The sequence below is a fragment of the Sorex fumeus genome, unplaced genomic scaffold, assembly GCF_029834395.1.
Source record: "Sorex fumeus unplaced genomic scaffold, SorFum_2.1 ptg000006l, whole genome shotgun sequence".
In the NCBI taxonomy this organism is placed as follows: Eukaryota; Metazoa; Chordata; class Mammalia; order Eulipotyphla; family Soricidae; genus Sorex; species Sorex fumeus.
In genome coordinates this window covers 22007501-22031223 of record NW_026606063.1, presented here as the reverse complement: position 1 = coordinate 22031223, position 23723 = coordinate 22007501, and the positions used below count along the sequence as shown (strand labels likewise).

Here is a 23723-nt window from a genome sequence, read left to right as displayed (position 1 = left end):
TGACAAAAGCATGCTGAATGGCTTAATCGACTGTTTAGGAGTAGAGACAATAAGAACGGTTTGATTTAGTAGTTTCCATTTCTTGGTATTATTGTTTGGAAAGTTTTAAACAGGTGGTGTGTCTCCCCTTTAGGGCTGTTATTTACTTGAGATAATTTTCTATTTAGTATTTTCAATTAGTAGCTTAAAAAGCAACATCTTAGAAATTGTCTGCCATAAAGATTTGAATTTCATCCCCTGCTGCGTTTGCTCTTCTAGCATATAAAACTAAAGGACATGTTTCCATTTCTAACTGATTATGCTTCGTGGGGAAAAAAAAAAAACACCAAAGAGATCACACTTCTACAAGCATTTACAATAATTATTAATGTAAGACAGGAGTATAAAAAAAATCAAGTTACAAAATAACGCATTTTATTTTATTTCTGGGGGAAAAAACACATTAAATATGCATATCTATAAACTACTTCCAGAAGAACACAAAAGAGAAACATTTCCTTTTCTATCATTTTCACCATTAGAATGACTTGGCTCTGTGTTTTATTTTTTAAACGTAAGGCAAAGTTAATCAGGACAGCTAAGAAAAGAAAATTCTCTCCAACAGACCATTTGCCAGTCATCACTATATATCACTAGACGGAAAAATGGAGGTGAGGTGGGTTGCCCTAGAGACTATCTAGAAAAATTGCTGATTCCTGCCGTTTGTTCTGGCTGCTTCAGGATGGCACACCCCTTCAGGGTACACAGGCCTGTTATCGAAGAAAACCTCCAAATTCTATCAATACTTTCATTCAAACCCAGCAATCCATCTAAATTATCGTTTCCAAGGCACAGGACTGATCACGGGGGGTGAAAATGGAAAATGTGAGGGCTGTTGAAGTAGAAACAAGTTAGGACAACAATGGAGTGAAAGTTAAGCTTTGCCGAGTGTGATGTGCTGGCAACAAACTGAAACCACTTTGATTTCAATTTCCATATCAGGAGTTTGACAAATTCAATTCCGAACTCAGCAGCCGTACTTTAAGCAAAGGATGAAAGAGGCAGGAAAGAGTCAATAGGAATGAGGCAGGAGGTAGTCAATGGAAAACTCACATGTACTTCAAACATCCCTTCCACGATTTCTTCGAAACTGGGTTTCTCCAAATACAAGAGTCTGAAAGCAGAACTCCAAAACTACAGACCAACAGAAATTTCTCAGTTTGGGAGAAGATATCTGTAAATTTTATGCTGGATGAGTAATTAATACACAAAATATACAAAGAACTCATACAACAATAAAAAAAATTAAAGATGTAACAATTTAAATAGACACTTCTCCAAAGACATACTAATGACCAACAGACAGAATAAAAAGATGATCAACATCATTTAAGATAAATACAAATCAAAATTGCAATGAAGTGTCATCTAATGCCAGTGTAAGTTATACCAAAAAAAAAAAAAACCTAGAAATAAGTGTTTATAGAATAATTTCACACTATTGGTGGGATATCTTGCCCACATATAAGCCTGACTGGGAACACCTGTAAAGGTGATTAGATGCTGCCCCAAAAGCCTCCATCCTTCTCGGAGAGCCTGGCAAGCCATCGAGAGTATCCCGCCCGCACAGCAGAGCCTGGCAAGCTACCCGTGGCATACTCGATATGCCAAAGACAGCAACAATGATGGTCCTCATTCCCCTGACCCTGAAAGAGCCCCCAATATGCCATCGGGCTACACTAGAATGTGACAGGGACAAATGGAGAAGTTACTGGCCCGCTCAAGCAAATTGATGAATAGCGGGGTGATAGTGATAGTGACTGGTGGGATTATAAATTGGTAAATGGATTACTCAAAAAAATAAAAATGGAAACACCATATAATCCAGCAATTCCACTACTGAATATGAAAAAAATATGAAAACACTAATTTAAAATGCTACATGCACTCCTATACAGCCCTGTATCACTATGGGCAACATAGAAATAAGATTTGGCATTAGAGCCCTTTATAAATTATGGACTGTCAGTAACAGATTCAACCCATCATTCTATAATTGCATCAAGATCACACTTTTATTTTTAAGATGATGATGATGATGATCTCCAGGCCCCGAGATGTCCGGGGCCGAGATTCCAAGCCTATTCGGATTGGGGCCAGATCCTCCAAATTCCAGTAGGCGGGGGTCACACCCACCAACTGGCCCCCTGGCGCCGTGTAATCCCATCAATGGCCAAGACTCAGACTATAAAATCCAGCTCCCGGAAGAGAACAGTGCAATCTCCTGCCCCCGCGCCTGGCTGTCCTCGCTGGGGCCCCTTGGAGGGGAGCGGGTTGAGCTTTCCTCCCCGCTCCGACCAGGGCTCCGACAGCCCAAGACCTCCAGGACCAGCTACCACCATGCTGAGACCACTCTCCGCACACATGAAGGTACTGGCAGAGGGACAAAGCCACGCGGGACATCTTATTATGACATCTTATTATCTCATTCCTACTTTGGACAAACTGGCAGGCTACCGAATGTAGCCTGCCCACACAGCAGAGTCTGGCAAACTCCCCATGGCGTACCCAATATGCCAAATACCAGTAACAATTATGGGTCTCATTCTCCTAAAGAGCCTTGAATATAATCTCAGGGCTAGGATGAAGGAGACGTTACTGGGGCCTGCTCGAGGCAATCAATGAATTTGGGATGATGATGATGATGATGATGATGATGATGATGATGATATTTGTTTTCAGGTCACACCCAGCAGTGTGTGCTCAGGATTCACTCCTGGCCCTGTGCTCAGGAATCACTCCTAGCAAACTTCAGGGATCTTACAGGATGCTGGGGTTGGCTGCATGCAAGGCATGATAGCATGGAGCTCTAAGCGCTACACCATCACTCCAGCCCTGAGACTGATCTCGTTTGAAGTGACATGCATGATACCATATTAGCAACAGTACTGTAAACTACAATGCTTAAAAGGAAAGAGAAAAAAAAAGAAGAAGAAGAGGTTGAAGATTCGCAGTTAGTTGAGATTCCTGCCCTCAGTCTCAGTAATGACAGTGAAAGGCAGAGGAGGCAGTAGGAAGGGCCCTAGTAGGAATGTGACTTATCAGCAAATAATGGGGGGGGGGGAGGAGGGAAGGACTTGGGCAAAGAGGTCTGAAAAAGAATTTCAAATTCAGAGTTCTTAAAAGCTAGAACCAAAACTTCCAAAGAGCTAGTGTCAGAACTGCACCAGGCAGGAAGAGGAGGGCCGGCCTGAGGCTCTCTGAATGGCCACAGGCAGTTCGACCAGATAGTCAGGGCAGGTAATCAGGGCAGGGCACAAGAAAACACTCTGTTGGACTGCCCATGAGACCTGCATGTCAAAACCCCCCTGGGCCCAGAATAAGATGGCACACCCAACTGAAGCTGGAGAGAAACAATGAGCAAAGGAAAACAGCAGGTCTGGACTCTGGAGTACTAAGGAACAGAAGTCACGCTCAACAGAGTCAATCTGAGAAAGCAACCAAATTCCGCTGACGACCATCTTGTCAAGAAAAATTCTCTACTGTGCAATGAGGCTGGGTAGCTCAAAGGATCCAGCTGCACAGTGAAGGTGAAGAGCACCTCCAACAGCCATTGCCTTTGTGGGGTCGAAATGAGCTTCCCACTGTCCACTGGCAACTCTAAGACACGAGAAACTCACCATGGCTGCCCCTGCCTTCCCTTTCTGACACCATCTCAGCCTCAAGCAAGAGAACCAGCCTGGTGCTAAGTGACGCCTGGCCACAGCTGTAGGTCTGTCCCTTCCTCTGGAGCCACATTAGCTCTTCTCAGCCTGGAATTTTACACAGTAAAATTTCACAACTACCACAAATTCTTTGTGAAAAACATCGCAGTGTTTGTGACAGGTGCAATACCCACCTGCTACTGCTGCATACGGCTGTCACTGCTCTTCCTGGGACTGTCCCTGCCCTTCTGTACTCAAAAGTCACCTGCTCAGGACTGGAGAGATGCCTCAAAGCGTGGCAGTACTTTCTGACTAATAACTGTTACTTCCCACAGAGTTGCCAAGAAGTCCCTGGGTGACAAGCTGATTTGTGGCCTACCCATGTACTATTTTGTGCTACTTAGGGCCATTTAGGGCACATGTGTTTCTTAGAAATCCCATGTTCAGGTATGACCATCAGCACAGCCCCGAGGACTTGCCTGGCTTCTCTTCCCACTAGGAGCAAAGGCTGTTTCTTGAAGCAATGACTGTGAAGAACAGTTACATGATGGTGGTACAAGATAAAAGGGAAAAAAGCAAGAACAGGAGTGAAGGGTAAGAAAAGAGGCAGAAATGAGGTTTTGTTAGTTTTTAATACTACAATAATATGCTTTTGGTCCTTCAGAGTAGGCACTCAAGAAATACTATATCAATGAAAGGATATGCAAAATGCAAGATAACATACTATAGATAAATAATATATATAAATAAAATATAAAATAAAATTTATAAATAAAAATACTCATACTTTCTACTATGGAAAATAGTATTGAGAAAATAGAAAAAAAAACAAAACTGGCCATACTTTTACTTCCAAATCTTATCTTTAAATGTTCTATTTTATCTCTGCATTCTTTAAGTTGTAGAAATCTTAAAGCAAATTTCTTATTGAGTGGCTGCAGTAGTTGACGTAAAAAAACGATGATATGAATTGGGCTGCAACTGAATAGTTCTCTCCTAATTAACCTCTCTTGCAAACAGTACATGATTTGGGACTTTTAATTCTTGGTGCAAAGTAATTTGCTATAATTTACTAGTAATTTACTAGGGCAAGCAGGACAAAAGCACATATATTATACAAGAAATTTCCTCCAAGAGGGTTACTTTAATTAAGGTTGTAAGAAAATGAAGTTGCAGATTACAGGTCAAAATGTGACTCTGGACCCACATCCGACAACCACCTCCATGTAAGCTCATCCATCGCCCCAGCTTTACGGACTCATGACTACATCTCGAGACGCAAAACCCTTGGGTGCACTGGTCTCCCAGCTAAAATCTCTGGGGCGCCTGTGGGAGGGAAGTGGTTCAAGTACTGGCCCAGCTAACACCCCAGCCGCTGCCCCCACACCTCACAGAGGCAGCCATGCCAAAGACCCAACTCCACTGCTTCATGACTGATCTCTGCAGAGACCCCTAACTGACAAAAACTCCAGGTAACACCAGGACTAGAGCAAAGGGTATTCAAAAACATCAGAAAAGATGTCCCAGATACTCTTTTCTACTCATTTCATTGAATGTAACAACAAACACTCTTCCAGAAATAAACTTGCCATGCATTCACCCATATAACCACTTCACTCCCTCTGTTTATAAATAGCAAATGAATGATTAATAATTTTACATAAAATAATACTCGAAATATAATTAAAAAAAGAAATTGGTATAAAAGAGTCATTTTCTATTGCAAACCACAATGCTCAAAAGGGGGTGGGGGTGGGGGGGAGAGAGAGAGAGAGAGAGAGAGAGACAGACGGAGAGACAGAGAGAGAGAGAGGGAGAGAGAGAGAGAGAGAGAAAGAGAGAGAGAGAGAGAGAGAGAGAGAGAGAAGTACCTGCCATAGAGGTTTGGGATGGAGTGGACGGTGATGGGAGGGAAACTGGGGACAATGGTGCTGGAAAATTTGTACTGGTGGGGAGATACCCATATGAGATACTGTTGGGGAGCACTGTATGACTGAATCCTATTTATGAACAACTCTGTAAGGGTCTATCTCACAGTGATTCAATTAATAATTAATTTCTTAAAAAAAAAAACCTGGTTTTCAACTGCAAGACTGGCACCAGTTCATGAAAAAGTTATTGCCAGTCAAATAGCAGTTACAAGAACTTTTTCATAGACCAACAGGAAATTTCAATTGACCAGTTGTCAGTATGAAGGAACTTTATAAATTGCTATCAAAACAAATTCTTAAAGTTCCTAAAAGAAAGTAAAATCAACTGAATAGAAGAAAAAACCCTCCTGTTCCTTGGCTAAATTTCATCAAAATCAAAGTATGCCCAAGAATAATACACAGCTCCTATTAATGATGTCCCAGGGAAATTAACTGATGTTATGGTACCCCAGTCTTTATTCCTCTTGTTAATTAAAAGCTTTCACTAATATCAATGAAAGACATATATTTGGCCACAAATGCAATGTTTCTCACGGCTATAAGTTTCTGGACATATTTAGGTGGCTAATTTAGCTGGAACTTTCAAACGAACATAAAATTATTTCTTTCCAGTTTGCTTTCATTTGGGAAAAGCAAGAATTGTTTCTATAAAATGTGAACACTGGATTTGTACACATATAATTGATTAGCACTGTAGGACTGTCCTCCCGTTGTTCATCGATTTGCTCGAGCAGGCCCAGTAACGTCTCCATCGTGAGACTGTTGTTATTGTGTTTGGCATATCAAATACGTCACAGGTAGCTTGTCAGGCTTTGCCGTGCAGGCAAGATACTCTCGGTAGCTTGCCAGGCTCTCTGAGAGGCTCTCTGCGAGGGATGGAGGAATCGAACTTGGGTCGGCCATGTGGGCCGCATACAAGGCAAACGCCCTACCCGCTGTGCTATTGCTCCAGCCCTATAATGGATAAAAGCCAGATTTATGTGCTTCTCTAAAAAAATGATCCAGTACAAAAAAGTAGACTATTTCCTAGTTATCGTAATTGAAACGAGCCTATTCAAGCAGACAGAGGGACTCTGATAATCCAGCGGGACATGTAAAACTTTTGTGATCACAGAAGACACAAGGAACCTGAGGTTTCATGTAAGTTTTTTTCACTCAGAAATTAACAATAGGGGCCAGAACAGTAGTATAGTGGGTAGGGCGTTTGCCTTGCAACCCAGCTGACCTGGGTTCGATCCCCAGCATCCCATATGGTTTCCCAAGCACCGCCAGGAATGATTCCTGACTGCAGAGCTGGGAGTAATACTTGAGCATCGCTGAGTGTGACCCAAAAAGAAAAAAAGGAAAAAAAAAAAAGAAGTAAAAAAAAAAAGAAATTAACAATAAAATTACATAAAAGTTAATTGCAAATAAGCACACTAATCAATGTTTTATCTGTTGAATAATACCACGCTTACATTACCAAGGAGATGTAGGGACACTAAGCTCATGGTGGAGGGAAGTGGAACCCTGTTGGAGAGCATGGGGTTAAAATGTAGATGCATGATGGTCTACCACTAACAGTGTTATAAATCACATTACATAAAACATTAACATAATAAAAAGTGTGGCACTGCACAACAACTATACAGCCTGCTTTCCTAAATGAGACCGGCATCCTCCACAGGGACAGTGAATTAACAGACAAACTCTCTTCTGCAACTTTAGCTTTGCCAAACATCTCTGTTAAAGTAAATGACAGAACAGTTGGAGAAAGAATCAGCATTCACTCTGAAGATCAGAAAATCCACCTGGAAAAACAACCAGGTCTAACCCAGAAAAGTCAAGGAAGGGCATTCACTCACTTTAATGAATACAAAGCAAACTCTTCCCTCCAAAGAGGTAAACACGAGCTGGGCTCTTTTAGAAAAGCTTTCACTTTGCTCATTAATGAAGTGGAAACCAAGAAGACTCACCCTATAGAGAGGATGGCACTTGTCCCTGAAACATGGGGCCAGTCGCGCATATATCTGTAGGCTGTAGTAATAGGCTGCTAGCTGAAGAGACAACGCAGAGTGGGACTGCTTTTCAAAGCACTGATTCGCATCTAGCACCTAGAAGGGAACATAATGAAACTCAGCTGAAAGGAAATTAATAAGATCATCATAAGCCAGTACATTTCTAGTGGTTACTGCAGAACCTTGGTTCAAAGTTTCCATCCTCAATTCAAGCTCAGCTTTCTAGGACTCCATTGACATTCAGTTGGCTCTATAAAGGCAGATCCTATGCATGTAAAAGTGGATTTAAGAACATCAACATTTCAGCTCGCACTGCAGAATTTATTCCGATACTGACTGTAGTGTGGAGGAGTCGAGAACAATTGAAGGAAGTGAAACATGGATATTTAATGGTAAAATTCCCTAGTACATACTTTCACTTTGTTCATTTTTAAGCTCTTCGTCAGTAAGGGTAAACTTACCTGTGGTAAAGCAAGAAGATAAGAGAGAGCCAAGGTCATGTCATTGGGCAAAGCATCACTTGCTAGTTGTAAGAGAACTGTGCAGAAATGCAGAAAGAAAATGCATTATTTTACTTTAGAATCCATATGACATTCATAGTTACTAAATGCCCTGATTTACAAAAGTCTATTTGGCACACTGAAATAAAAGATCACATGGAACACATCAGGTAAATGGTAACCTTGCCTTAACTCAGACAACTAACCCTGCCTTAACTCGAACAAACTTGGCTGTTTTGTTACTTAAGAAAATATTGTTAGTAAAGCAGCAAAGCTAAGTAAAAAAAAAAATCGGTGAGGATGATTTCTTCCAGCTAGTCTCAGCATGTTTTACATATTGAGATTGCAATACATGCTTACATATATGTGCACTTGCTAAGACCATGTATATGTTTACATATATATGTAAACGTATGTATATAATGAGAGATAATAAAGAAATAATCATAACCTGAGTCCTAAAAATCAGAATAACAAAATAGATTTGGAAATACATATTTAGAATAATGCTTTCATTTCCACAATGACGAAATACAAATTTAGAATAATGCTTTCATTTCCACAATGACGAAAATATGGTTTTGTTCACGGTCCTCTTTGATCACATTCCACAAAAAGACAGTAGCTGCCTTCCACTGTATGGGATCTTTTAAAATTAACTTTGTAATAAGGCACCATGCTCTAAAAGGCCATTAGTAGCTGAGTTTCAGATATACGATGTTTCAACACCACTGCCCTCACCATTCCCCGCAGCCCTACCCCAGGTTCCCTCCTACTCCCCTGCCTGCCTCCTTGACAAGGACATTTTAAAATTTGGTTGTTGTAGTTTAGGGCCTCGTGCTTACAGTGGTGGCAGCTCTGAGGTTTACATATATAAAATATATCATCTCTCTCTCTAATGCTTACACGGTTGGCTCAGAGGGTTGATGGCTCTGTGCTCTTCTCTCTCTCTCTCTCTCTCTCTCTCTCTCTCTCTCTCTCTCTCTCTCTCTCTCTCTCTCCCGCCTCCTCTCCCCCCTCCCTCTCTCATACCCCCTTCCTCCCTCCTTCTAGGTTCATCATTCCTGGCAGTATTCAGGAAACCTATGTCCTATACCATATGATCCGATCAGAGTCATTTGCATGCAAGGCAGATGCCTTTTACCCCAACACTATTTCTCTATATCCGCCCCCCACCCCTCCCCACACACAATCATTAACAGCCTCTTCACAAAAAATACTGATACAAGCAATCATCTGTCACTGTCACACTTTTAATGAAAGAGACTAAACTAAAATAAAGTCTGTGTTTATACACATTTCATCTTCATACTTAGGTGATCATATGTAATCAAAATATAAATCTTTCATTTTTGAAGAACACAGGGACTCAGATATAGAAGATTTACCCCCTTTTCAGGATCGATAGCAGGAGAGCACACCCAGCTGTACTCAGGGCATACTTCAGGCTCTACACTCAGGGACCATTCCTGGTGGGGGTTGGCGGGGGGGACACAGAGGTGCTAGGGACACAACCCAGGTCATCTGTGTGCAAAGCAAGTGCCCTAACCACCCCACCGTACAATCTCTCAGACCCCAGATCTAACTTCTTAAGTATGTTTTACTGGGACTAAAATTTAATTCATTTGTATGATCTAAGTTCAGCTGACATGTGAGCAAAGGGGTGGGGGTGAGGTGAGGAGCAACCCACAAAGTGAAGTGTCAGAAAGTGACCTAGAATTCCTATCCCCCTGGAATAAGTCCCAGGGATTAGGAGCTTTCTTCTCTATCCTCTACAAAGAGAGCTGGTCTCTATTCATTTTCTTTGTCTTCTCAAAACCTAATGAACCAAATTGGCTTACCAGTCAGCCTCAGGCCTCCCAGGGAATCGTACTGTTTTAGATGTTTCTAATCAAAAACTATTCGTTTCTAGGCTCATTTTCAAATTCATTCCTTCATCTAATATCAACAACAAATCTCTCTGAACCAAACACTGCCTTAGGAAAAGAATCAGAGTTGCTGCCTTTGAGGAAAAAAAAAACACATTATGCCAACGAGAAGTCTCTAAATTTAAAAAAAAATCAGTATTTGCTCTGACAATTCAACATACCCTAAAGTTTGAGCAATTATGAGAACAAGGAAGAAGTACAGTACTGATGAATACACTCTTGTCGACATTTAAAATGGAAGGATGGGATTAAGTAATACATTTTGCACACCAGGTCATAAATAAAAGAAAAAAAAACATACAATATGGTAAAAATATTGAATTATTTGAATGAAAAAATTGCTCTGAGTCTAGAAATCACAAAGCCCACACACATACACATAAACCCAAGGCTACCATTCTGACTTCCTTATATTTGTCTTCCCTACATTCTACAATTTACATACTAATCATTTCACATACTAATAAGTCTTTCCTTTTAATTTTCTTTCTTATATAGTTTCTCATAAAGTGGCAACTTCACTTACTTTCCTTCCGTTACCATTTTAATTTCCTTCAGAAATTGTCCATTTTTATGCACAAAGAGGCCAATTTTCAAACCAGCATATCTGAAAGCATTTATCAAAATTACTCCTGTCTCATCAAAGAAATTCTTCCAAGGTCCTTATTTTAGGTCTGTCTGTAACTCCAGTTACTAGAAGGCATTCTCTCAGAAAGTGTGACTGGGTCAATCTGTGGCCTACCTGGGAAAATCAAGTCCCTTGCTATCTTCCAATCAAACCTAATCTTGGCAATTTATCGACCTCATCGTTCTATTCATTTAATATGTATTTGGCCATTTCCAAAACCCAAGGTATTCATAAGGGATTAAAATGTTACTGGTAGGGACTGGAGTGATAGCACAGAGGAAAGGGAGTTTGCCTTGCATGCAGCCAACCCGGGTTCGATTCCCAGCATCCCATATGGCTCCCTGAGCACCGCCAGGAGTAATTCCTGAGTACAGAGCCAGGGGTAACCCCTGTGCATTGCCAGATGTGACCCAAAAAGGAAAAAAAATGTTACCGCTAAAGATAAAGGTAAAGGTAAAGGCCCTCCCGTTGTTCATCGATTTGCTCGAGCGGGCCCAGTCACGTCTCCATTGAAGACTTTGTTGTTACTGTGTCTGGCATATCGAATACATCACGGGGAGCTTGCCAGGCTCTGCCGTGCGGGCGAGATGCTCTCGGTAGCTTGCCGGGCTCTCCGAGAGGGGCGGAGGAATCGAACTCAGGTCGGCCATGTTGGCTGCATGCAAGGCAAATGCCCTACTGCTGTGCTATCGCTCCAGCCCAAGATATTCCAAAGAATATGTGAGAGAGACTGAAGAGAATTCTGAAACAAATCAACACAAAAAAAGGTTTTCTTAAAAACAATCAATGATAGCACAGTTATAATAAAAGCATACTTCCCTGGAGATAGGGAGAGAACCTCTATGTGAAAGTCTCCATGTGAATACTAAAGTTCAAATAAGTTTCATTTTCTATAAATATATTATTTCATAGATGTAACTCACAAGATGACCAGGCTCTACCCTGAACATAAATAACTGAAAATGAAATTTTAAATCAGGAAAAGAGAACAGAAATTTAATTTCTATGAATACATAAATACTTTTTTTCTTGCTTTTTGGGTCACACCCAGAAATGCTCAGGGTTACTCCTGGCTCTGCATTCAGGAATTACTCCTGGCGGTGCTCAGAGGGCCGCATGGGATGCTGGGAATCGAACCTGGGTTGGCCACATGCAAGGTAAATGCCCTACACGGTACCATCAATCCAGCCCCAATTTCTATGAATTTTAAATCACCGTTGTGACAAAAATCCCTGCCAGAGAGAAGGCTAAAGGATTCTCATTGTTATTTTTACTAAGTAGTGCATATAATTACATACATATACAAATGGCTGCTCCAAGCAAAACTAGGGCAGACTTTAATATAGACAATAATCCATTAATATATTATATATTACATATGCATCAGATTTAGAAAATGTATTAATAATTTCTTTAATTTTCTGTATTTTCTTATGCCTTGACAACTATCAGGTCTGTGTTCATTCTTGAGAAATTACAACTCACAAGTTCCAGTGTTAATTCCTTCCTAAAAAAAGGAATAATATGTCTGCTGCGTGATATACAAAACAGATCATTCCGAGGAAACACTTTTAATCACCTCCTCTGTAGATTCTATATACACAGGAGGCAATATTTTTGGGTCTTACCACCCCAAGGTTAGGGTTCAGGCAACTAAAGATTATTTCCATATCCCAGATTTCACCAACTTACTTAAACTATTCATCAGAAAGTGAATGTTTGTGTAGAATTTTGAATCCTAAGCATGAAGCAATAGCACAGTGGTAGGGCATTTGCCTTGCACGCAGCCAACATGGCCGACCCGAGTTCGATTCCTCCGCCCCTCTCGGAGAGCCCGGCAAGCTACCGAGAGTATCTCGCCCGCACGGCAGAGCCTGGCAAGCTCCCCGTGACGTATTCGATATGCCAGACACAGTAACAACAAAGTCTCCAATGGAGACGTTACTGGGCCCGCTCGAGCAAATCGATGATCAACGGGAGGGCCTTTACTTACTTACTTAAGCATGAAGACCAGTATAAGAACTCTGACATGATTTTCCCTCATATTTTCTGCCTCTAGAAAAACCGTAATTTATCCCCACGGGGCCTTATCTGACCTAACATAATCTAGGAATCTAAATACAAACATCTTCATAACATTCATTCCCATGTTTGGGTGTCTTCTCATATCAAACTCCCAATATATATTAGAAAAACAAGGAAAATGATCTATATAAATGTAAGTGATGATCCAGAAATTCATATAGATCATGAAAGTGATCTATATAAATGTAAGAACTCTGGCATACAAAAAAAAAGTGTGAAAGAAATTATCTCTATTATTCTAGAGAGTTCTGGGATGAAAATTAAAATCCATCACTGTTTACTGTATGGCATTGTATTTCAAAATTCAGAGGAAATGATACCATGCACAGAGCACAGGGTACATGATATGTTACTCATCAGCACCCCCAATAACTAGACAAGATCATTTGTGCTGCAAAACACTGGATACTTATACTACATGTGGCCTGGGGTCCCTGTGCAATTTCTGAATCTTTTAAGGACTAATCTTGATGCTGTCCAACTTTTCTAATGCTATTGTTTAAGTCCATATTGAAATCCTAAGACCTTAAGACTAAGTTCAGTCCTGAAATCAGTGGTCTCAGACAGACAGACAGACACACACACACACACACACACACACACACACACACACACAGTGAGAGTGTTAGTTTGTAATGACACTGTTAAGAGACAAAATAGTTTTGTTTGGCCAAAATTTATATGCTGAAACCCTAATTCTCAATGTGAGAGTATTTCAAGATAGGGTTAAAATGAGCTCTGATTTTACCCAGCATGCCACAAGCACAAACAGATAATAAATCTGGAAGTGTATATGAGAGAGAGAGAATTTAATAAAATTAATTTGGAGGAAAAAAAGAAAAAAAAATTCTCCAAAAAACTTTGGTACATCTTCCTCCCAGGAGGGAAGATGCATGTTGAAAGTAGACTATGGACTGAACATGTTTGCCACTCAATGCCTCTTTTGCAGACCACAACACCCAAAAGGAGAGAGAGAACAAAAGGGAATGCCCTGCCACAGAGGCAGGGTGGGATGGGAGGGGGGAAGGGAGGGATATTATCCATGGTGGTGGAAAATGGGCACTGGTGGAGGGATGGGTATTTGATCACTGTATAATTGAAACCCAAGAACAAAAAATTGTAAATCTACAACTGTACCCTCATGGTGTTTCACTAATAAAAATTTTTTAAAAAAACTGTGGTACATCTACACAATGGAATACTATGCAGTTGTTAGGACAGATGAAGTCATGAAATTTGCTTACAAGTGGATGGACATGGAGAGTATCGTGCTAAGTGAAATGAGTCAGAAAGGGAGGGACAGACATAGAATGACTGCACTCATCTGTGGAGTATAAAATAACTTAATATGAAGACTGCCACCCAAGGACAGTAGAGACAAGGGCCAGGAATATTGTCCATAGTTGGAAGCCTGCCTCATGAGCTGGGAGAGAAGGAAGCTGGAAGAGAGAAGGGATCACTAAGACAATGATGGTTAGAGGAAACGTTTGGGATGGGAGATATGTGCTGAAAGTAGATAAAGGGCCAAACGTGGTATATCTATATTGCAAACAATATACAATATATGATATATCTATATTGCAAACCATAATGCCCAAAAGTAGAGAGTAGCAATGTCCTCCCATTGTTCATCGATTTGCTCAAGCGGGCCAGGTAATGTCTCCATCTTGACACTTGTTGTTACTGTATTTGGCATTTCGAATATTCCACGGGTTGTTTGCTAGGCTTTGCCATATGGGCGGAATAGTCTCGGTAGCTTGCCCGGCTCCCTGAGAGGGGTGGAGGAATCGAACCCGGGTCAGCCAGGCCGGCCGCGCGCAAGGCAAATGCCCTACTGCTGTGCTATTGCTCCAGAGAGAGAGTATGGGGGAAATTATCTGCCATGGGAGCAGGGGGAGGGTTGGAAAGTGGGGAGAGGTATACTGGGGACATTGGTGGTGGAGAATGTGCACTGGTGTATGGATGGGTGTTTGATCATTGTAATGACTGAAACTCAAACATTTAAGCTTTGCAACTATCTCACAGTGATATAATTTAAAAAAAGAAGTTCTTCAATAATTGTGTCAAATAACCAAGCAACTTGTTAATCACTTACTTCCCAAGGAGGGTTTCCCAAAAGACACTTCTGGACAAATTATACATATCTCTTTCTCTCCACCATAACATCAAGAGCTGAACTTCTGACCACACAAAGCTCACGACCACCCTGTGGCTACATGGATGACTGCCCCAAGTTTAAAGGAACAGATCACATCTCTTCTTTCATCCCCAAGGCAATAATTCCTGAAATTATCTCATGACATCATTTTTTCCCACATCCATACTCATATCCACAATTCTAGTACTTAGTCTAGAGCACCTCTAGAATACAACCAAATTTTTAAAAGGCAACAAATTGTGCAGATGGAAGAGATAATAATATGTGTCCCAATTCTACCTAGGGCATGGAAAGATGAGCAGGGGCTGGGAGACAGCACAGTGGTTAGGGCACTTGTGAGGACTTGGGTACAATCCCTGGCATCACATCATCTCTGGAACAGCGCCATATTGGCCCTAAGGCACTGCTGGGTGAGGTTCTGGCGGTCCCCAGCACCACATCCTCAGGCCCTATGTCTGAACTGCAGTCACAGCAGTCCAGTATCACCAGGAGAGGCCTGAGGGCCCCTGGCCACAGCTTGGGAGAAATTCAGGCAACCTCTCCCGCCCCCGGCACCAATTTTTTTCAATACTTTTATGGAGCTTCAACAAATCTTGCAAAAAGGAAATTAAGTTTTACACATGAGAAGGCTTTCACTTTGAATCTACAAGCCATCTGAAACAATATTTGACAAAATTAAAAACGATAATATGAATCCCACAGTATTTAATTAGGGTCCAAGATATACTGGCTAGAGACCGAGTCTGTGATCTGACATTACCATTTAAGTTATGTCTTTATCTAGCATAAATTACTGTGTATTCAATGATCTTCTCTACATATACAGTCTATATTAATTTAACTACCAACGGTGGGCCTCAAACTTTTAATACAATGCATTTCCTAAACTAGTTACACAGCACAAATCAGATAAAATCCATGCCTAAGGCTTCAACCCCTAATTCTGTGCATAATAAGTACCTCCAGAAAGTACTCTGATAAATTTAATGGTAGAACTAAATTTATAGAGGAAAGCTGCCCATTTATTGATTTGGAAATCATTAGCCATTAAATCATCCATTTAGCTAAATAAATAATGATGAATTTTCTCTAGCTAGTCTCTATAAAAAGCTTTTCATCAACTTTATTAAAAAATGTTGAATGTCAAGTCATGATAAGAAGCTTAATTTGTATTATGACCTATTTTCTAGTCCAAAGTCAAGAGTCAAATTTTTACCAGGATTTTCAATCTGAGTAATTTGGCCTATTTCGCTTTTCAATTCTGAATTTATGGAAAATATTTAATAAAATAACCAAAGGTAACTATTTCAGATATACTAGCATTTCAAAAGTGTAAACTATGATAGCATATAAAAATGCTTCATAAATTATAAACCCAAATATAAATTAAGTAATAATTAGTAAAAACACATCTGTGGTTTTTTTTATCTACTCTTAATATATACAAGAAATATTACAAAATGTTTCCCATTCAATTCAATAACGTTATGGGGGAAAATGTTTATTTTTCCCCTTGGTGGAATATCAGAATCTTAATGTCAGAAAAGCTTATTGTTTTTGCTTGGTTTTGTTTTTGGTCCACCCTCCAGGGTTCTGAGCACTTACTCATGTCTCTGTGGTCCGGGGTCACTTCTAGAAAGGCTCAGGGGACTATACGGGGTGCCAGGGTTTGAACCCAGGTTGGAAACGTGGAAGGCAAGTGACTTACCCATTGTACCACCTCTTTGGCCCTAGAAAATTTTAATTCGAAAAGAACCTGTAATGGAAAGAAAATGCCCACAAAACTGCTGGTCTCACTTGTTAGATTTAAAACTTGCTTACATAACCTGTGAGCTTGCATTCAATCCTCAAGAATGCATCCTCAATTCCTGTCCAAAGTGCTGTGCACACCCAACTGACACACATCATTTTGAAGTCATTGATTTTTGCGCCCGCCAGATTAAAAACTCTCAGAGCCTGGGTATAAGTGTTAGAAGTAGATATGACACACACATGACTCTCAAGTTGAAGGGATCAAACACAACCATAAAATACATCTCAGACTTTCACTAGGCTGTAAGGTGAAAAGCTTTGAAAGCACATGTGTTAGGGTTTGAAGAAGAGAGATAACAAAACCACCCAATGGGCCTTGCCCATAGTTTTATAACTGAGTCACATGAGGAACTCTAAAACACATTTGCTACATGGGCCTCCACTGCATATGCTTTTTTGTTTTTAAAGTGTCCACCACGGATTCCACAGCAGATCTTAGCATTTAAAAAAAAAAGTCCTAAGTAATTTTAACATGTAACCAGGATAGAGAACTACAGAATCAGTCATGAAGATCAAATAAAATCACAACTGAACATAGCAATTAATGCAGGCAGTAAACAGTCTAAGAAAAGGCTCATGAGAGAGACTGATGAATCTCTCGGAAGAGAGCAACCCAAGAGTACCACCTGCAAAGATGCCTCTGGATCCCACACCCAGCTATCTCATTGGGGAAAGCTGAAGGGGTCGGGTGAGTTCCCCTTCCCAATGCAACAGAATCCCCAGCAGCTGAAACCCCCCAGAACTCAATTGCCTTCATGGACATGTCCCATCTCCACAGGCTTGGACAAGCCTCATTCATGAATGAATCTGCTGAAAAACCCGGGTATGTGGGACTTGTGACCAAAATCTCCAGGCTTGCACAAAGTCAGAAATGGGCCACATCCACCAATTCCCTGTTATCAGTAGCATTCTGGCAGTCATGTCCAGAAACTGCCTCTGGCGGCACATAAGCTCACTGATGACCATGATCCAGAGGTGGATTCTGAAATCACTATCCAGTTAAAAAAAAAATTAAATTAACATCAGCTGTATCACCATATTTAAAATTTTAGAATTCCTAGAGCAACATCTCATACTCTATACCACTGATGCTCCAAGAGTAGCACACCACATTTGATGGGGTATAAGCAGAAGGCAACCAATCTTGGGGCGGGAGGGTGGGGGCAGATGCACACACACACACACACACACACACACACACACACACAAGCACACAGGCTCAACCTTTAACAACATGTTAGTAATCTCTATGCACTGTAGCACTGTCCTCCCGTTGTTCATTGATTTGCTGGAATGGGCACCAGTAATATTATCTCCATTCTGAGACTTGTTGTTACTTTTTTTGGCATATCCAATATGCCACAGGGAGTTTGCCAGGCTCTGCAATGCAAGCAGGATACACTCGATAGCTTGCTGGGCTCCCCAAGAGGGGTGGAGGAATTGAACCCAGGTCAGCCCCATGCAAGGCAAATGCCCCACCCACTGTGCTATCACTCCAGCCCAGTAATCTCTTATACAATGGTTTAATAGCTCCAGGGTCAAATACAACAGTCTTCACACACTTTCCTCTAAGGTAACTTTTCTGGACCATTTTTAGGGGATGATTCATAACAAGCAATATAAAATAAATTATTTAGGTCCTGTTTTGTGGGCAGGCTATTTTGGGTAGGGGTGGAACCATTCGAAATATAGTGGTAGGAAGGCGTAACGGTGGTGGGATTGGTGTTATACATTAAATGTCATAAATCACTGTGAACAACTTTATTAAAGTAAGCTAAAATTAAAAATAGCAAACAAAAAGAAAAGGCTAATTAGAGAAGTCCTATCATCATCACTAGAGTGACAGAACATACAAGCTCTTCAGCCCACCTTAGTTTTGAAAGCTAGAGAAATACTGAATACCATTCTTCTCCTTGACACTTCTCCCGGCTTTCCTCCTTACTAATGTCTTGAATACAGACAAGAGAGCTGGAGCTCCAGGAGCCTTTAAACCTTAAGGTGCTCAATCAGGATGGCAGAGCACAAAGAGAAAGAAGGGAGGAGACCAGTCAGAGGAAAAGTGCACAGTGGCAAGTTGTCTTCAGGAAATCTCCATACATTTTGCTTTTTTCAAGATATTTTACATGAAGAGATCTGCAGCCATGCAGAAAATCCTTAGGTTTGTTTTTTTTATTATTATTTTTCATAGGGGCCACCAGGGATGCTGAGTCCTGCTGTGGCCAGAGAGTTTATGCTCAGCCTCAGACCACTGGTGCTAGGGGCCTCTAAGGCTACACACCAAGCCCGGGTTCAATCAATCCAGACATACTCACATATGTTATTGTTTCTCTACCTCCCGAGCTATCTGCCCTAACCTAAGATGAAATTTACATGCATGTGTGAAATAAATATTTGAGAGTCCTTAACCCATGAAAGCAGGAAATAAGTATTTACCAGGTAGTATACAGCTTTCACTAGAAGAATCACTTTACATAAGAGCAACTTAAACAAAGGAACTGTGCTATACTCTTCTTTTTAAAAATCCTCAATACTTGTAGGTAGCTATAAAACCAAGAGAATTCAACAATTTAAATACATAAATGAATGCATGATAGAGTTATTCTGTCTAAAATTAAGGAAAAGCTTTTTTTCCCCTAATTCTCAATCCACATTATAAATTTTTCTCATAATATAAGCTATAGATTTTCAAGGAACTGAACTTCCTTTATACCTTCGGTTGTTGGAAATACTTCTTCTCCTTCAGTTTTAGTTTCTGCCAGTTTTCCAGTTCTCAGCAACACCTCTGCAAAGCTTTCTACTGGGGCATGTTGATAGGTGTCATAGGTAACTTCAGACTAGACAAAGGAAACAGGTATACCAATTTATTATGGTGTAGTATTTGTTCACATATCTATGATTCACAGACAAAATTATATTACTTTATATCTTCTAGTGACTTGAACTGTAACTTCCTTGCTAAAGCATATTCTTTTAAGCAATATTTTAAATAAATTAAATACAGATTTTAATCCCATGTTCTATCATATGTGATGATACATGTGAAATATGTATGTAAATATTATAACACATATAAAACAATACTTACAAGATCAATGAATTACACAGTAAGAAGGCCAAAGAAGTATATTTCAAAGAAAACTTTAGCTTTTTTAACAGTAACGTGCCCATAACAGTATAGCACTGAAATCTTTGGCAATTTGTCCTTACCTCTGTGACAAAGGGATTGGAGATGAGAGATTCATAAAAAGGATGACAACCTTGTTTTTCAAGACCTTCATTGGCTACGGTTCCAATTTGATAAGCTCCACCAAATTCCTGACCCTAAACAGAACAAAGTGAAGAATATTAAATAAAAGAGAAAGAGCTGCGAGGGTGATGGAGTGAGAGAGGGAGGAAATAATGGAATGAGGGAAGAAGGAAGAAAGGAGAGGGGAAAGGCAGAAAGGAAAGGAAGAAAGAATATAATTTATTTCAGAAGCTGATCAATGTGCACTGTATGATCTAATGAGAGTGTCAGAATGATACAGACACCAGCAGAGAAAATAAGAATACCTACATTCTGAGAGCAGCACTTCAAGCCCACCCTGCAGTGACTTTTGATTTTCTTGGTCACTCTGACATCAATGAATCAAAAACACTGAAGCAAAAGGGATTACAGCTCTATTCTATTCGACAGTCAGAATAAACTATTTAAAAATTTTGCACATTTGCCCCCCCTCCACCACAACCACTCAGTAGTTAATTATAGTGCTAAATAAAGTCAATAATATATGTCTAAAGTACACACACATTTTAATATTTTTAAGTGCGAATTAACAATACCTCTGCATTCTAAACAAACCAATCTACTTTACAAGGGTCTTTGCCTTTCTCTATTTGTGAGAGGCCTTTTTATGCTGGACTCCTGGTTAAATTCACAGGGTTACCTCAGCCCGGATCTGTAGGAACCTTAGCAAAACAATACCAAACCCTTTTCATTACAAATGCTCTTAAGACTTCCTATTAGCATTTTTCATTAGCAAGTACTTTAGTACTTTAGTGTGGTTAAAGACCTGCTTTGCTGCACTTTCCTCAAATAGACTGCAAAGCTCCTTTTATGTAGAAGAGCCAAATCCCAGTTCCTCCAAAGTTTATTGAGCACTCACTATATGGAGCTATAGCACCGTGGTAGGGCTTTTGTCTTACAAGTGGCCAACATGGCCGACCCGAGTTCGATTCCCAGCAAGCTACCGAGAGTATCTGGCCCACAAGGCAGAGCCTGGCAAGCCACCCGTGATGTATTCGATTTGCCAAACACAGTAACAACAAGTCTCATGATGGAGATGTTACTGGGCCCGCTCAAGCAAACCGATGAACAACAGGGAGGATCGTGACCCTGACGATATGCCAATCCAACCTAAGGAAACAATGAAGCTGCTATTGCAAATAATAAAATTGAAACTGACATTTAATTAAAACCCTATTATTAATCACAATTTCAAATACTGTTAACACATAAATCTTCAAAAGGTCCAACAGGTAAGACAGAAAAGTGAGCTGAGCCATAACCCAGTGTGAGGTATAAATGACCAAGAGTACAATCTTACTCAAGTCAAGTATAAAATCAAGTATAAAATCAAGAAGACAAAAATCCTATCAACTATCTTCTAAGACCAAAAAGCTTTGAAAGTGAAAGTGGGGAGAAACTCATATACTCACAAATTAAACAACTTTATACTTACCAACTAATCTTCACTATTAAGTGATAGGCTACAAAGGTAACACATAAAGTCTGTCACATTTTTATATGGCCCTCCCGTTGATCATCGATTTGCTCGAGCGGGCCCAGTAACGTCTCCATTGGAGACTTTGTTGTTACTGTGTTTGGCATATCGAGTACTCTCGGTAGCTTGCCGGGCTCTCCGAGAGGGGCGGAGGAATCGAACTCGGGTCGGCCATGTTGGCTGCGTGCAAGGCAGATGCCCTACCTGCTGTGCTATCGCTCCATTTCATTTTTATATGAAAACAATAAAATAGGAGAGAAATGAAAAAAAAAACCCTCATTCACTCTTTCCTACCCAAAATCACATACATAAGAACTAAGTTAAATTGAAAGACTTATTATGAAGAAAACCATAAATCACAATAAAAAAATATAAAATCCAAGAAAATAGAAACACCTTATTTATGAACTGGATTAACATTGTTAAAATGACCATCTAAACCAAAGCATGAGACAAACTCACTATAGTCCCCATTAGAAATACCATGTCATTTTTAAAAGGACATGGACCAAAGGCTGTTAAAATTTACATGAAGTGACCGAATCCCCCAAATAGCCAAAGAAACCCTGGGGGAAAAACAGGAGACTATTCTCTCCCAAAATTCAAATTATACTGTAAAGCTAAAATAATCCAAAAACTGCAGTATTGGAATAAGAGCAGGCTCTAAGCTTAATGAGGTTTATAGGCCAGAGACACATCCACAGCTAATATTCAACAAAGGATCTAAGTGTATGAAGTGAAGCAAGGAAAGCCTCTTCATCCTATGATGCTGGGAAAACTTGTTAGTCATATGCAAAATACAGATAAAAATAAACACAGATCAGTATCACACCTATACACAGAAGTTAAGTCAAAATAGATTAAATATCTTGCCATTAGGCCTGAATCTATAAATTACAACAGAATAAAATATAGGCAGAATTCTGTACAATATGAACTCTAGAGAGATCTTCAATGACTTAATGGCATTGGCCAGGAAAACAGAAGTAAAAATTAAGAAATGACACTACATTACATTAAGAAACCTCTACACTGTAAAGAAAATAACAACAAGAATAAAAAGATATCCAATCAACTAGAAGAAAATATTCACTCACTGTAGGACAACACTGTTTTGTCTATCATGTAGCTTAGATTAATCGGGTCATACCCATCCCAGGACACTAAACTTGTATTGTAAGCAATGTCCTTTCTGTATGGACACAGGAAGACAGTTAATATTATGCTTTGTAACTTGGGAGTTGATTGACTCCGAATAATATTTACTCCTGGGCATCTGCTTTCTCGACTCAGTTGCCCTTATTTCCTAGCACCCCAAAAGCAGGGTCCCGACGAAGGACTGAATGGACCCAGGGCAAGTTATGAGCTACCCTGGCATCAAAATGGGCCAAGCCAAAGCGCCACAATACTCAACTATAAGTTGAGGGCATGATCATGGACAAATGCTGTCATGATCCAAAGTAAGTAACGACGAGACTAAGACCCTGCTGGGACTAGGAAAACTAACCTGGCAAGAGGACTGCGGAATGTATAATGAGATGTTTATATCTCTTACTGTGCTCACACAGAATGACATTGCTAGATATATTAGAAGTAGATTTACTACAATTATTTAAGTAGATTACTAACTGAGGAAAGAACATACCCTTGTTAGGATCCCACCCTTGAGCAGGTTTCCTAGTAATCTGGAGTAATCTCTTTAGATGAGATTTTATCTTTGAGTTAATCTCCTGGAGGAGTGATCTTACCTCTCATTGTTGATCTGTCAATATTCAACCCACCTTTGTGTCACTGCCTTACGTGATTGCTATATAAACTAAGACTGTAAGCTTGGAGAGGAGAGGCAGAAGTAAGAAAGCTCAAGCAGAGTCAGAAGTGAGAGAGCTCGGGCTCCAGAGATGCACAGTCAGAACCAGAATGAGAAGTTCCAGATTGGGGCCCAGGAGAAAAGGAGGCAGAGGAGAGACAGGATTGGAATAAACTACAATTGATATTGACCAGACTGGCCCTCATTTCTTCTTTTGTCTGCCCTTGTCCAACAGCTGTCCCAATCCAGGCCACACACAGCAGCTCAAGAGCACAGAATGTGGGCAGTGAGATAGAGCCATCCAGTGAGCCAGCGAACACACAACCTTCTGCGTGCTAAGATTTTACAACTCACCACATTTATCTAACAAAAAACTAACACCCAAGACATACAAGGCAGCTGAAGATATTAACATCAGGAAAAATAAACAG

The 23723-nt window shown here is 40.3% G+C and overlaps 1 protein-coding gene across 1 annotated transcript in view; it reads right to left on the bottom strand.

Annotated features, from left to right (window-relative positions):
- NBAS (NBAS subunit of NRZ tethering complex) overlaps positions 1–23723 on the bottom strand; it is a 389024-nt gene that overhangs the window by 125535 nt on the left and 239766 nt on the right. The window contains exons 37-40 of the mRNA XM_056124489.1: positions 19930–20043; positions 19433–19556; positions 8073–8149; positions 7570–7707 (exon numbers count right to left, since the gene is read on the bottom strand). Of these exons, the coding sequence (XP_055980464.1) occupies positions 7570–7707; positions 8073–8149; positions 19433–19556; positions 19930–20043 (453 nt within the window). The remainder of the gene's footprint in view (positions 1–7569; positions 7708–8072; positions 8150–19432; positions 19557–19929; positions 20044–23723) is intronic.